Source organism: Anolis carolinensis, chromosome 1 (genome assembly GCF_035594765.1).
Source record: "Anolis carolinensis isolate JA03-04 chromosome 1, rAnoCar3.1.pri, whole genome shotgun sequence".
Taxonomy (NCBI): Eukaryota; Metazoa; Chordata; class Lepidosauria; order Squamata; family Dactyloidae; genus Anolis; species Anolis carolinensis.
Window position 1 is genome coordinate 358241698 of NC_085841.1, and position 17092 is coordinate 358258789.

At 38.8% G+C, this 17092-nt stretch overlaps 1 protein-coding gene across 1 annotated transcript in view; it reads left to right on the top strand.

Moving 5' to 3' along the window:
* LOC100559412 (coiled-coil domain-containing protein 175) overlaps positions 1 to 17092 on the top strand; it is a 60463-nt gene that overhangs the window by 35925 nt on the left and 7446 nt on the right. Inside the window, exons 8-14 of the mRNA XM_062968604.1 lie at positions 968 to 1049; positions 3777 to 3913; positions 5482 to 5592; positions 8776 to 8847; positions 10636 to 10771; positions 12146 to 12277; positions 15340 to 15478. Coding sequence (XP_062824674.1) covers positions 968 to 1049; positions 3777 to 3913; positions 5482 to 5592; positions 8776 to 8847; positions 10636 to 10771; positions 12146 to 12277; positions 15340 to 15478 — 809 coding nt within the window. The remainder of the gene's footprint in view (positions 1 to 967; positions 1050 to 3776; positions 3914 to 5481; positions 5593 to 8775; positions 8848 to 10635; positions 10772 to 12145; positions 12278 to 15339; positions 15479 to 17092) is intronic.

Consider the following 17092-nt stretch of genomic DNA (forward strand, 5'->3'; position numbering starts at 1 on the left):
GAAGGAGCCATTTTTAAATCAGTCTCACTTAAGGAAGCTAAGCTATAGGATGTAGACCAGCTCGTCCCGTAGAAAAGCTTCATATCTCACAAACATCCAGGGATATAGAACATCCGAGGAATCAGAAACAAAAATTCCAGGGGAACGGTCCCAAAGGTTCTGGCTAAGAGATCATAGCCTCTCAGCCTCACAGCTCCTGAGGGAAACAGCCCTAAAGTTTCCAAAAAAACCTCAGAGAGAGAACAGCATCACAGATCCAGGGAACCCCAGCTGAAACATCTGCAAGCCTTGGTTGGTAGGTCTACTCGATACTCAGACGCATTTGGAATCGGTAGTAGGTCCCACATCAGCTAGGCCCATATGATAGACAGCCTGGGAGAGGTTATAAGGGGATTTTCCTCTTACAGAGAAAGTACAGTCATCCAAAGTCAATTGCCCGTCCCCTGGGGACAAGATTGAAAAGCCAACAGTTTATTAAGGAAACCTTGAAGTGTTATTTGACTCCTTAAAGATGTATTATTTGTTCAACAATAAAGACTTTGTTATTTCATTAAAGACTCAAAAGACCATCCCTTTCAGGAAAATCCTCAAGAACCTCTCTTTGAGGCGCCCTGGCTTCCTGCTGGGCATAAAGTATACGTCCTATACAAAAGACAATAGTTACAGGTCCAACGCGTGACAGAACAACTCCAAGTGGCCAGCTTCTGAGCAAAAGACATTTGGTATTCATGCCAAGTTTTTTTTCTTTTAAAAAAATCTCTATGTTTGCAAATCCATTACAACTTATACCCTCGGTTTGCTTCTGACAAGAGAAATAAATAAGCTTGTGCAGCATCCAAAAGCTTTATTGGGGGGGGGGGGGATCATTTTGGATTGTAATACACAGAATCCCCAATCAGTAATTTTATTCAGACTCTAGCAGGCTTGTTTTTACAGTGAATATTAATTTCTTTCTGCTCTTCTTCAGGGTGGATCTTAAGATCAGAGCAGCTTCATTGCATGGCGTCTTCAGCCAAGAAAAAGAAGATCTGCTACAGAAGATACTGCTGGTAAGATGGCAAGGATTTTGCATGCTTTGACAAGCTGTGATTCTGCCTCAGAAAATACTGACAGACAAGGGAAGGGCCAACAAATGACTTCATCCCACGCTGTGTCCCCAGCATTTCTAAACTCTTAAAACACAGAGCCCGTCAGACAAGGCTAGATTGTTCCATGCATTGCCCGTTTGACTCTGTTTCTGAACTGTATGGAAATGCAAGGTTTTTAAAGACGGGGAGGAATCGACTCCAATGGTATCCCTCTGCATAGAAATTGGTAAAGCCAGCTACATAATAATATCTAATACTCATATTATACTATACTAATATTATAACATATTGTATAAACATATAATATTGATAATAATATTATGATGTAATACAATGTAATAATAATAATAATACGCTATTATACTTGTATATTTATATTACATCTAATATTACTAATAATATTGAAATATAGTCATATAGTACAATATAATAATATATAATGCTTATATAGAGCTTATATTGTGCTATACTAATAATATAATACATTGTATGTATATATAACTTGTAAGCCGCCCTGAGTCCCCTTCGGGGTGAGAAGGGCGGGATATAAATGTCGCTAATAAATAAATTAATATATTGAAATGGGATAGTAATTGTTCTATTTCTCCAACTTTAATCTGTTTTTTGAATTTTTTAAGTGGGTGGAATTTATGTGCCCCTCGACTTTATTGCCACCGTTATTCTGTGAACACAGGGAAGGACGGATCATTATTTCATGATTTTTTTTTCCATATTTTTATTGCTGCAACTGTGGAATTTTGAAGATAGGCGTGGTGTGGAATTTGCATGATCCCGCCCACTGCCTCTCCCTTAACCCTTTCCTACTCTTTTCAACTCTGTCTGCATAACAAACAGAGCAGAAGTGAGCAGCAACTAAACATACTGGAGGCGTTTGGGGAATTGAGTCCACATGATGGAAGTTGTAGTTCACCCTGCAACAAGTATTGATAGAGTTTCAGGGGGTTAATCTGGCATGATGTGAGTTGTAGTACACAACCTTATGCATTTTGTAAAATAAAAAAAACGACTTCTTCTAATAACCTAGACCAATGATGGGCAACCTTTTGCACTTGGTGTGTCAAAATTCACCAAAAAACCTAGCACGACTTGGGTCGTGTGTCATTTTGAGGTAAAAAACCCATAATTTCGCAATATGTATCATTTGAATAACAAAAATGTATAATTGTAATATATAACTGTACTTAATAAATCGAAAACTATTTACTACCATTGTTTCCATGTACAACAATCTATGGTACCTCTTGCAGTTTCCACGTAGTTTCAATGTAGTCATGAATAATGAATAATATAATAATAATATAATAGTAATAATATGATAATATACTACAATAATAATAGAATAATAATAGAATTCATATATATATATATATATATATATATATATATATATATATAAATGTAATGTGCATAATTCCCATGGAGTAAACAACAAAACCACTGGACCAAATCACACCAAATTTGGTCACAAAAGGCATAGTCATCCAATCAATCTGCATGCAGCAGCGTGTCAGCAAAAATGGCTAGGCGTGTCAGTGCTGACATGCGTGTCATAGGTTGGCCATCACTGACGTAGACAATGCCGGGTACCCAAGCTAGAAAATAAATAAAAACGAAAAGGGAAAGAAGTAGGAGACTGTGTTCTTCCGTGTGATGGGAAATGAAATGAATGATTTGTCTGGAAACGGGAGTGGGAGATAGGGCAGTATAGAAATGAAGTGTTGTTGTTGTTGTTGTTGTTATTTTATTATGACACAGCAAACAAGATAGATATGCTGGATTTCGTATCACAAAATCACAAGTCGAACACTTCCCAAGTGTCTAGGACTGTGTGATGTATTTTGGATGATAAGTGCAGATCCCAGCAGGGTGGCCTTTTGCAGTTGGCAGATCATGTTTTTGTCCATGTCTATTGTTTCCAAATGCCGGCTGAGATCTTTTGGCACGGCACCCAATGTGCCCATCACCACCGGGACCACCTGCACTGGTTTCTGCCAGAGTCTTTGAAGTTCAATCTTGAGGTCCTGATAGCGGCTGAGTTTTTCCTGTTGTTTTTCGTCAATGTGACTGTCACCTGGGATGGTGACATCAATGATCCAAACCTTTTTCCTTTCCACAACTGTGATGTCTGGTGTGTTGTGTTCCAGAACTTTGTCAGTCTGGATTCGGAGGTCCCACAGTATCTTTGCGTGCTCATTCTCCAATACTTTTGCAGGTTTGTGATCCCACCAGTTCTTTGCTGCTGGGAGGTGGTACTTAAGGCATAAATTCCAATGAATCATTTGGGCCACATAGTTATGCCTCTGTTTGTAGTCTGTCTGTGTGATTTTTTTACAGCAGCTGAGGATATGATCAATGGTTTCATCAGTTTCCTTGCACAGTCTGCATTTTGGGTCATCAGCTGATTTTTTGATCTTGGCCGTAATTGCATTTGTTCTAATGGCTTGCTCCTGGGCTGCAAAGATCAGGCCTTCTGTCTCCTTCTTCAGGGTCCCATTCGTGAGCCATAACCAGGTCTTCTCTTTATTAGCTTTTACTTCAATTTTGTCAAGGAACTTTCCATACAATGTTTTGTTGTGCCAGCTGTCAGTTCTAGTTTGTAGTTTGGTTTTCTTGTACTGAATTATTATTGTTGTTGTTGTTGTTGTTGTTATTATTATTTGTTTCTAGGCTGAGGAGCAGCTGGACCTGGCAAAGCGATGCTATGAAAAGCTGAAAAACGAACATGAACTCTATAGTGAACAATTAGAAGCATATGTCAAAGAAGAAGAATATTACCGTCAGGAAAGAGACAAGCTTAATGAAGAGTATGTTCATTCTCAGTATAATGCTACCTTGCTATATAAAGAAGTTTTAAAATATATAATTGATACAAGCACATATTGCTTCCCCGGTTGATCCTGACTCTTATTTTTCTTCTCTTGTTATGTTGCTTTTGCTTGGGAAATAATTTCATTGGAGGAGTTGGAATTAAATGGAGGATTTAATATGAACTGAAACTCGTTTTATTAAGAAATACATTGCTGGGCCATATTGTCAGGCACAGATACACTATCCTACAAACCCATACACATATTTTTTGAGCACAAAATGATATTTAATTTAACAAACACAATTAATACTAAACATTTGAATTACAGAATTTGATACGTTCCAACAGGATTCATCATACTATAAAATAAACACACATACATAAGTACAACATTGTTTCTACTTCTGAAGAGAAAATACTGTACCGTATATACTTGAGTATAAGCCGACCCAAATATAAGCCAAGGCACCTAATTTTATCACAAGAAAACTGGGAAAACATTGACTCAAGTATAAGCCGAGAGTGGTAAATTTCAGAAATAAAAATAGAAACCAATAAAATTGCATTAATTCAAGGCATCGGTAGGTTAAATGTTTTTGAATATTTATATAAACTCTAATTTAATATAAGACTGTCCAACTTTGATTAAATCATCATTCTCATCTTCTTCAATGTAAATGTCCTTATGTATCCTTTTAATAATAATAGAGTAAAACAATAAATGTAATAACAATAATAATATTAGAGTGAAATAATAAATGTATTATTAATAATAAAAATAGAGTAAAATAAATATAATACTAACAATAATAATAGAGTAAAATAATAAATGTAAAATACCAATAAAAATAGAGAAAAATAATAAATGTACCATATATACTCAAGTATAAGCCAGGCAGGACCCTGACTCAAGTATAAGCCGAGAGGAGCTTTTTCAGTCCTAAAAAAGGGCTGAAAAACTAGGCTTATACCCGAGTATATACAGTATACAGTAGAGTCTCGCTTATCCAACATAAACGGGCCGGCAGAATGTTGGATAAGCGAATATGTTGGATAATAAGGAGGGATTAAGGAAAAGCCTAAGGAAGAATTAAGGAAAAGCCTATTAAACATCAAATTAGGTTATGATTTTACAAATTAAGCATCAAAACATCATGTTACACAACAAATTTGACAGAAAAAGTAGTTCAATACACAGTAATGTTACGCTGTAATTACTGTATTTATGAATTTAGCACCAAAATATCACGATATATTGAAAACATTGACTACAAAAATGGCTTGGATAATCCAGAAGCTTGGATAAGCGAGGCTTGGATAAATGAGACTCTACTGTATTTCTAAACATAGTGTTTAGATACACTATTGAGGTTTTGCAGGAATGTTGGCTGTGGAAAATTGGCCCCTTTTTACTTGTCTCCCTTATTACAACACACTGTGATTTTTTAAAAAAATGTTGTTTGCTTTTGGGGTGCGGTGGGTTGGAAACGTATGTTATAAATATTAAATGTATACATTCTAAAATGTTCAGGTTTCTAACCAGTTTCCCCTTCTCCTTGATAGCCTTGAACATTTATCCAACATGCTCACTGAGAAGCTCGACGGTATAGCCTGGCGGTACATGGAGACAAGAACTATAGAAGAAGAGATAGAAAGACTACAGGAAGTCTATGAGTAGGTTTCATTTTGGACTAAGAAGTGCAAACATGTTATGGGAAAGTGGACTGTGACTTAACCAGGAAAGTTTGCAATGCATCCAGTGTGTCCTTGGGCTGCATAGGATAAGTATCCACAAGGAGATTCCCTATATCAGGACTACACAACCACCATGCAGAATAGAAACAATGCTGTCTGGCTATCAGCAAAATGCATCCACTGTGCAAAGGTGACTTCTTTGTCCCCAGACATGTGTTGATTCATACATGGGCAAATCTCAAATTGGTTACCAGCAAAGATCTGTTAATTGCTTTGTGGGTCCTGGCACCAAATGGGGTCTCCTTAGCTCAGTGTTGGGGTCCCGAAAAATATGGCAACAATAAAAGGTTTCAGAACATCATGTAGAGCAGGCATGGGCAAACTTGGTAGGCTGTTAGGAATTGTGGGAGTTGAAGTCCAAAACACCTGGAGGGCCCAAGTTTGCCCATGTTTAGACCAGCATTTATCAACCTGGGGGTCGGGACCCCTGTGGGGGTTGTGAGGGGGTGTCATAGGGGTTGCCAAAGACCTTCAAAAAAAACACATATTTCTGATGGTCTTAGGAACCTCTTTGGTCGAGAAGGCTGAATATCTCTTTGCCTGTCCTTCTCTTCCCTTTTGGAAACAAATGGCGAATCCTCCCACCAAAAGCCCAATTTGCCCAATTCTATCGTTGGTGAAGTTCAAGGGACAGTTTGTAGGTGAACTATAAATCCTAGAAACTACAGCTCCTAAATCTCTATTTTCCGCAAACTCCACCAGTGTTCACATTTGGGCATATTGGGTATTTGTGCCAAGTTTAGTCCAGATCCATCATTGTTTCTGTCGCACCGCAGGCTAAGTTCACCTTGCTATAGACACCCAGTCAGACACACAAGTAGTCTTTTGAGGTTTTTATTAAGCAAAGCAGAATATAAATCAAAAGGTAATTCAAAGTTGTAGGGAAAGAGTCAATAGGTCCAATAGATGCACAAAGTATCTAAATGTCTAATAATCCAAAAGGCTAGGTCCATAGGTTCAAACAGCATGGCAAGATCAATAATCCATAAGGCAAAGAATTAGTCCATAGAGTCCAAAGAACAAGGTCTAAGAATCCAAGATAATCCACAAGGCAAGGTATTAGTCCATAGAGTCCGGAGAACAAGGCCCAAGGATCCAAGAACGCTGGCAAGGTAAAACATCCACACAGATGAAGCGATGAATTGCTCTGACAAAGAATAATCTGTGAAAGCATACTTTAATAACAACTCAGGAATGCATTTCTCTTCCCACAGCTAGACACGTTTGCGCACTAAACGCTCACTTCTACGGACCTGGGAACCCATTCAAGACAAACGGTCCTCTCTAGATAACTCATTGCTTGTGCTACCGTTATCTTGCACCTGGTCAGGAGCTAAACTGTCACCCTCATTATTTTCCAAGGCTGAAGTTTCTCCCTCATCATTTCTCAAGAGAAGAATGTCAGCCTGACCGTTATCTGTTTCTCCTGGAATCAGCAGTTCATCCTGCTCAAACTGAAACTGCATCTCTGAGCTGACTTCAGCCTCAGACTGCTGATCTTGAATCCCAAAACCAGAATCCCCTTCATCTTCATCCTGAATCTGGCCAGCCTGTGGCTGGGATACAACAGTTTGAGTCCTCAGTGCTCTTTGGATGTAGGTGAACTACAACTCTGAAAAATAAGGTCAATGCCCAACAAGCCCTTCCAGTATTTTCTGTTGGTCATGGAAATTCTGTATGCCAAGTTTGGTTCATTTCCATCACTGATGGAGTTCAGAATGCTCTTTGATTGTAGGTTAACTACAACTCCCAAATGACAAAATCAAGATGGACTTAAAGCTAGTTTTAAAAAATGTGTAATAAACACCGAGAGAGAATTGGGAAGCCTTGACTCTAGAGTGTTGGAACTGGAGATCAGCTATTACCAACAGTGCTATGGATTTTGAAGAGGCACGAATGGAGGGTGAAAGGGAGAAAGGTGTCAAGAGGAAAAAGGTGTGTCAAACAAATCCTTGTCAGGACCATCTTCCATTTGCAAATCCCTATCCTCATTGTGAAAGACCATGCAAATCCAAAATAGGTCTCCACAGTCACTTATGGACAGAGTCACAAGACTCTGCCCTTGGAAGACAATAATACTTGGCCACAACAGAGCACCTGTATAATTCCTTATGCCCCATCCAATGTTAATGAACTTCCTCTTAAACTTACAAAAGTTTTCCAAGGATAACAAGAGGCTTAGTGGTGGTATTAATTCTAAACAATACTTAACCTCAGCAGCCAGTAGTTCCTCCATTCCTGTAGAACCACTCTGAAAACCCAAACAAATGTCCATAGTCTGCTCCTGGATAGAAAAATATATGTTTTGTTATGTACAGAGCAAGGAAGGGGCTATCATATCATCAGCCTTGAAATGTTACTTTTATTGCGCCAAAATGCTAATGTGTATGTGTGCGTGTGTAAAGAAATCCTTGCAAAGAAATCCTTGCAAAAGTTGGTTTGCAAAGGGAACTCTGCAAAAGAGCTCAGCCTTTTTGCAGAGGCAAGGCCACGCCTAAAACAATGTATCTATTTGATGGCAGGTGGCTGAGTTTGTCAGTTGGAAATCTGGGCTTCAAGAGAAAGCACAGAAAGGGACATGCTCTCTCTAGCTACGGTCAAGTAGCTGTTTTGAATATGCTATGCTGTATATATTGATGCTGATTGATTAGGTTATTGATCTTATGCAACTACATGGACATTGTACGATTGCAGAACTGTTTTGTATTTCAACTCAACAAGCAAGAGTAAAGTTTCCTTTGTTCATTTTCAATTCCTCTGCCTGGTCTGAGTCTTTTGCACATGGTGTTATCTGGATGCTACTGATTCCGCTATACTCTCACCTGGTAACAACTTTGTCTTCACTTTCAAAATCAGCTTAGTGATGGAAGGAGTGGAAGTAAAGGAATATATCTTAGAACAATGGTTCTTAACCCAGTGGTTCCCCAGATGTTTTGGCCTTCAACTCCCAGAAATCCAAACAGCTGGTAAACTGGCTGGGATTTCTGGGAGTTGTAGGCCAAAACACCTGAGACCCACAGGTGGAGAACCACTGACTTGAAGTATGTTTTAAGAAAAATATGTAGAAGACCTTACTATTTGACATCTCCCTTCTTGTTTCAGATCGTCACAGAATACCTATGCAAATGAGATATCAAATCTGGAGATGACATTACAGAAAGAAGGAGAGAGAAGGTAGAAATTATCTCTGAAAATAAAGAGCTGGCATACATTTGCAGTTCTCTTGATATTTCCAAATAAATGTTTTTCCTTTGATTTGGATAATGCATACATTGACGTCTGCGTCCATGCACTCAAGGCTATTGCTTGACATTACTTATTACTAGTATTACCTTTATTTAAGCCTTGCCTTTCCCCCATGATTGGGATATGGGACTTACAAATTAAAACAATAATAACACAGAATAAAACATATGAAATATTACTTTTCTATTTTGAAAAACACAGTCTTTCAGATAGTCTGGATCTAAGTTGTTATGACAGTTTTAAAGTCATGACTGGCACTTATATTCTGGCCAGAAATGAATCATTCATTTGGAAAAGTCAGCTGCAAATGCTTGACCATGGAAGTGAATAACTTCCAGTGGTGCAGAACCACACATAGAAAACAATGAACAAACTCACTGTCGCAATCGTCTCACATTCTGCCTAGATTTTCAAAGCTCTTTTCACTCTTGTACTGTCCCTGGTTTTTGTTATGCATTCCTACTGTTCTACCATATCACTTTTTAGAAACCACAGCGTTGTCTCCATGAGCTCACATCTCCACAAACTTTTCTATTCAGTTTTATGCTGCCTTCATTGAACTTTTTAAATTGATGAAAACTGTTTTTGTCCTTTAAAAATAATTTTTACATTACATTAGTGATGCTGGGTTTATGGTATGCCATCCTGAAAGTTGCAGATAGAAGACAAGAGATACATATTTTAATTAATAATATTAAGAATAAATAAATAAATGTCCACATGGTCAAGATTGTGTTAATGTCGTTACTGTTTTGGGGATGAAACTTTGAAAAATCACTTTCAAAACGTTTCTTTAGCTTTCTTAGGGTGCATCTACACTGTAGAATTAATGCAATTTGACACAACTTTAACTGCCACGGAATCCTGGGATTTGGAATTTAATAAGACAACAGGATTCCTAGACAGAAAAGGCAAAGGGCTGTATACAATTATAACCCCCATGGCTTCATAGTATTGAGCCATAATGGTTAAAGAGATGTCAAACTACATTAATTCTATGGTGTAGATGCACCCTTGTTACACAAAGAAGTTTTGCTTTTTGAGTATGTATGTGATGTATTTGAGAACTTGAATTGGATCACATGATTGCCAAGTTGTTGTCATTCTCAACATCACTGTTAGCACTATTGTATGATAAATTATATTTATTCATTTATTTACAGTATTTATATTCTGCCCTTCTCACCCCGAAGGGGACTCAGGGCGGATCACGTTATACACATATAGGGCAAACATTCAATGCCCATAAACACATCAAACAGAGACAGACAGTCGCAGAAGCAATTTAACCTTCTCCTGAGGGGATGTTCGATTCTGGCCGCGGGGGGAGCAGCTGCTTCATCATCCACTCTGACGGCACTTCCTCATTCCAACGTTGTAAATTAGTTAAACTTGCCTCCCCACTTTTTTTATAAGTGGTACCTTATTTCCTACTTGATAGATGCAACTATCTTTTGGATTGCTAGGTCAGCAACGGGCAGGGGCTATTTTTTATTTTTAATTGACGGGTGCTCACCCCGCCACAGGCTGGCCTCGAACTCATGACCTCATGGTCAGAGTGATTTATTGCAGCAGGCTGCTCAACAGCTTGCGCCACAGCCCTTTCTGCAAAGGGGTAAATTGAGAACATTATCTTAGTGATTGTTTTCAGCTCCTGAGCAATTTAGCTCTTTGCACTTTATGCTTGTTAATGTATCTCTCCTCCCTCAATCCTAGGGAAAAGTTGCAGAATCAACTAGAAGAAATTAATGCACTGTATCAGAAGCTGATAGCTCAACATGAGGAATTACTGAAAAGTTCAAAGGAGGATGGTGGAGCTGCAAAAGAACAGCTGAGTTTCTTAACTTCGCAGGTATACTTCCCTTAAAGTGATGAAAATCAAATCAAAATGACACATACAGTAGAGTCTCACTAATCCAAGCCTCACTTATCCAAGCCTCTGGATAATCCAAGCCATTTTTGTAGTCAATGTTTTCAAAATATCATGATATTTTGGTGCTAATTTCATAAATACAGTAATTACTACATAACATTACTGCGTATTGAACTACTTTTTGTGTCAAATTTGTTGTAAAACATGATGTTTTGGTGCTTAACTTGTAAAATCATAACCTAATTTGATGTTTAATAGGCTTTTCCTTAATCTCTCCTTATTATCCAACATATTCGCTTATCCAAGCTTCTGCCGGCCCGTTTAGCTTGGATAAGTGAGACTCTACTGTATAGATTTTCTACAGATGGAAGAACTCTCATAGTTATTTTTTCAGATGTTTCCCTGATTAAAATGTAAACTCCCACACACCACTGTCATCATCATCATCATCATCATCATCATCATCATCATCATCATCATCATCATAACAATGGAAGGAATTGTTGTTATGAAAGTCTTTACTGGGCACATGAAACTCTTGAAGTTAAGGGAACACGTACAAGTGTTGACTCACCAAATTCTCATGGATTCAGTTGGTCTGTTGCCATTTGGGTGTCACAACTCCTTTGAAGTCATTCCATAAATGTCAGCCTGAGACATTATATGTGCTCTATATCAGTGGTTCTCAACCTGTGGGTCCCCAGATGTTTTGGCCTTCAACTCCCAGAAATCCTAACAGCTGGTAAACTGGCTGGGATTTCTAGGAGTTGTAGACCAAAACACCTGAGGACCCACAGGTTGAGAACCACTGCTCTATATGGAAACATACAAGGTTTATAGAAGACCTTTTGGCTGGGATAATCAAAGGGAAATCAGGAAATGGGGGAAGTAATAAAATATTGTGTATGCTTAGGTCAGAGGTGTCAAACTTGTGAAGAAAAAAATAACCAGACATGAACAAATGATACAACTTTAGTACTGTGTAATTTATTTGGCAATTCTGTATTCTAATGAAGTGTGTATTCCCTGTTTTGTATGGGTTGGGTCCTGAGTGACCCATAGTTGGGGAAATATCAATTGAATAGGAAATGTTAGGAGCGACATCTGATTTGTGAGCATGAACACAACTACAGTTTTAAAAATTAGGCATCTCCCCCATCCCCAAAATACGTTTCTTTTGGATTGTGCTTCAATACCTGGTGTCATAGGCTGAACAAAGTGCTTAGAGAAAAGGCTATGGGATGAAGGTCCCAAAATCTCTAGCAATGTCTCTCTTGACCCCCAAATTTAATGCTGTCACCTACCACTACACATTACATATCATCTGATATTTTTTACATTTGTCATGATTAGAATGAAGAACTCGACAAAGAAATAAAGAAGTATGAAGAAGAGATGAATCATCTCGCTGCCAAGCTAAAGAAAAAACAAGCGGATTATAAGAAACGTGATGCCAACTTGGAGGCAGAGATCCAGAAACTTGAGGTAAAGGAGTATTTTTTAGAAAAATAAATAATTGAAATATGTGATTTTCCCCCCTATTATATGAATGTTGTTGTTTTTAATGTTGATTTATAGTGATTTGAATGGCTAATAATAATAATAATAATAATAATAATAATAATAATAATAATAATAATAATAATAATAGACATTGACAAAATTACAATCTGCCAACTGCAAAAGGCCACCCTGCTGGGATCTGCGCGCATCATCCGAAAATACACCACACAGTCCTAGATACTTGGGAAGTGTTCGACTTGTGATTTTGTGATATGAAATCCAGCATATCTATCTTGTTTGCTGTGATATAATAATAATAATAATAATAATAATAATAATAATAATAATAATAATAATAATAATAATAATAAATAATTTTATTTTTATACCCCGCCCCATCTCCCCAAAGGGACTTGGGGCGGCTTACATGGGGCCAAGCCCAGGTCACAAACAATATAAAAACATAACAATAAAACAATCAATCAACAATAAAACAATTCATAGGTCCCACAGACAAGAAGTGCAATTTGGGCATTCCTCTGAAAACTGATTTTATCATTTGTGTGGGGCCAATTTTAATTATCTGTAGCCAAATTCTTGTTTTGTGTACATTCTGCTACAGAAGAGGTTGGATATTTTTGTCTGAATAGCCACATTTAGTTCATCACTGATGACACATAGTTGTACATAGTGTGTAAAATCATGCCTGTTGATTGTACCTTAGCACTAAAATTCTTTTAAAAGAAAATTGGAAGAGAAGAGAATCAATTGCTCTGCTGTGTCTCACAATAAAAAAGAAACCTACTACATATATTCATTTATAAGTCTAGAAATCGTGGTCAAAAATCGACCCAAAAAAGCTGGGCTGCCTTCTCCATTGGCCAATGTAAATACTATGCCTTCACTCTTATCAAAAAAGGAACCATCCCTTTCTCTGAGTAGAATGGTGAAAGGTTAGAACTTAGCCCATCTTTTGGGAGAACCCAAAAGAAGCATGGACAACCACATCTCTGCTACAGCAGCTCTTCTGACCTTTGGGATCACCTGGATGGGAAAAGGTGGTGGCCAAGGAGAGTCGATCCCCATTGGTGGCTTTAGTGTTTTCTCCCCTCTGCAGAATGACCACCAACTTAGCCATGGATCACATCAAAATCCATAATTTTGAACTAAAAACCTGCCCCTAACTTACATATGAGGTTGTTTATATGTGAATGCTTATAGTCTGGTTTCTCTTCAGATCGTACTACTTAAAGTAAAGGTAAAAATTTTCCCCTGACATTAAGTTTAGCCATATCCAACTTTGGAGGTTGGTGCTCATCTCCATTTCTAAGCCAAAGAGCTGGCATTATCCGTAGACACCTCCAAGGTCATGTGGCTGGCATGACTGCATGGAGCGCTGCTACTTTCCCGCCAGAGCAGTACCTATTGATCTATTCACATTTGCATGTTTCGGAACTGCTAGGTTGGCAGAAACTGGGGCTAACAGCGGGAGCTGACCCCGCTCCTGAATTCGAACTGCCAACTTTTCAGTCAGCATGTTCAGCAGCTCAGTGGTTTAACCCACTGCACCACCGAGGGCTCCTATAGTACAGTAGAGTCTCACTTATCCAACACTCGCTTATCCGACGTTCTGGATTATCCAACGGATTTTTGTAGACAATGTTTTCAATATATCATGATATTTTGGTACTAAATTCGTAAATACAGTAATTACTACATAGCATTACTGCGTATTGAACTACTTTTTCTGTCAAATGTGTTGTATAACATGGTGTTTTGGTGCTTAATTTGTAAAATCATAACCTAATTTGATGTTTAATAGGCTTTTCCTTAATCTCTCCTTATTCTCCAACATATTCGCTTATCCAACGTTCTGCTGGCCCGTTTATGTTGGATAAGTGAGACTCTACTGTACTTGAAGGTAGTCATAAAATGTTGCAGCTGGTGCTGAAAACAATATAGGACAGCATAAATGTTGTTTGGATTGAAAACAAAACCCTGAGACTAACAGCAACAAATCCTGCAACCCATTCCAGTACATTTGTCTTATATGGATAAGATTGGAATGGGCTGCAAAGATCTTTTGATCAGCAACAATGACCAAACTGTTTGAAAATGGCCAGAGGCTATCAGTTGAACATGTTAGTAGGGAGCAAGAAGTGGTTTGTAGGAAGAAGGTTCAAGCAGAAGAGGATTGAGAGCCAAAAGAAATGTTTGTGAAAAATGTGAGCAGATGGTCTGCTGGGGCTGGATGGCTGAGGCTATTTCTAGAACAGGCATGGGCAAACTTTGGCCCTCCAGGTGTTTTGGACTTCAACTCCCACAATTCCTAACAGCCTACCGGCTGTTAGGAATTGTGGGAGTTGAAGTCCAAAACACCTGGAGGGCCAAGGTTTTGTCAGAGTAATTTAATCAGCGCAGCAGCAGTTGCATGGAGTCAGAGGAACGCAGCACGAGGAGACATCAGAGACGATGGTAAAACTATATACAAGTTTTACTGAAAGCAGCAATAAAGACAAACAGACTTGAAGACAATGGACACAGGACTTGACTTCTCGGCAGACAGCACCAGACTCAACTCAGAACTGATGCAATCAGCAATGCACACACACTTGTGTCTGGACACTCCCCAGTTCCAGCCACACATCAAGGACATCACAGCTTCTCAATAATTAACTCTTTCCAGACTATAGCACACTCTGGATGATGCAATCAGTATGCAATACAGGCAAGACACAAATTTCATTTAAACACTACCAACACACAAATCCCACATTAACAGGTTTGCCCATGCCTCTCATCTGTCAAAATAGATGATTAGTGGGTTGGAGTATGATAGAGTGAAATATCACAAGCATGACCTATTGATGACGACATCAGTCTCTCTAAGCCAGCTGAGTTTCATACACTCTCAGTTGACCATACACAACTACTTGAACCAAAAAAAAAAAAAAGATGTAAAAGAGCCAGGATTGTGAATTCTGTCATTGCAACTATTGCCTCTTTATTCATTCATTGTCCCTGGCTATTTGTTTTGTGGACAGGAATTATATCACTCTAAACTGAAACAGATGCTAGAAATGAAAGAAGAGCTACAAGAGAAGCTCCCGGTGGCAGAGGAACTGGCAATCGAATGTGAGAGAAGAAACACTGTTTACACTACTCAAAAGGATTTGTGTAAAGGTACATCTTGCACTGATCCCCTGTGTTTTCCAAGGCATGAGTTATATTATGAACATGGAAGGTGGGAATGTGAGAAAATTCCTTCAAGAGAAAGAAACAACCAGTATACGGCCCCAAAGAATTCCTGACAGATTAGATGGACACATGGCCTGTTTTTGATAAGGCAGTATTCTGTCAAAACCTGATAAGAAAAGGTCAGAAAATAACCATAAACTCCAAGTAAGATTGAACAACTATGTCCAGGGTAGTCCAACCTTAGATATGTTCTGGTGATAAATATAGCAGAAAAATACCAGAATGAGTTGGAGGGAGTGTGTTTGTCATAAATTGCTGGAAGAGACCAGAAAGAATTGCAAGGGAAAGGTTTGCTATTTAGTACTTGTGTAGTTCTGGAAGAATGTTATATAAATGTGATATAACTGCCTTGTTCACAGCTCTGACTGCCTTTTGAACTGTGCACAATGCCCTCTCTTTCTAAGCATATTATTGTTTTCATCCATCATGCCTCTGCTCAGTAAATTCTTAAGAAAATCTCTTCCTACCCATTACAAACATTTTGAAAGTATGATATAAACAATTTATTCACCTGAAATTATGGTGCTTTATATCCTCTGAGGCGGGGAGATTGCTTGTATCCTATTTTCAAGCAATATCTATTAGAGGTGTGTAGTCATATAGAATTGCTGTTCGTTTTGTGTAGTTTCATTCGTGTCGTCTCATTTTCGTATTCGTGTCCCGCTAATGAAAATGGGCCGCCTATACGACATGAATTTTCATCTGGCTTACGAAAAAAACTAAATTTTTTGGACCTTTGGCTGCAATGGGAGGGCATCCCCCCCAGCTCGGTTTTTGGGCAGATCGGGACCAAACTTCGCGCACATACTCCCCATGATCCACTTTACATCCTGGTGCAGTTTGGAAGAGGTCAGACCAAGGATGATGGGACTTGCAATACCTTTACTCACTTCCTCAGACTACTGAGACCCACAACAATGACTGATCAAGATCAAAGTTAGTACATAGGGCCACCACGACACACTCTACATCCTGACACTGTTTGGAGGGGGTGGTGGACCATGCATGATGGGACTTGCAATACCTTCACTCACTTCCTGAGACCACTGCGACTCCCACCAATAATTGATCAATACCAAACTTGGCACATAGAGCCTCCATTACGCACTCTGCATCCCGGTATAGTTTGGAGGAGGATGGACCATGGACGATGGGAATTCCAATACCTTCACTGACTTCCTCGGAGCACTGCAACTTATACCAATGACGAATCAGTACCAAAATTGGCACACAGAGCCCCATGATCAACTCTACATCCTGGTGCGGTTTGGAAGAGTTTGGACAATGGATGATGGGACTTGCAGTATCTTCACTCACTTCCTGAGACCACTGCGACTCCCACCAATGTCTGATCAAAACCAAACTTTGCACCCATAGCCCCCATGACCCACTGCATATCGTGGTGTGGTTTGGAGGAGGGTGTACCATGGACAATGGGACTTACATATGGGAGTTTTGGTTCACCTGCACCCACGGAACCCAGCTGACATTGGATCTACACTAAACTTGGAACACAGGCAAACAATGCCTTTCTCTAGT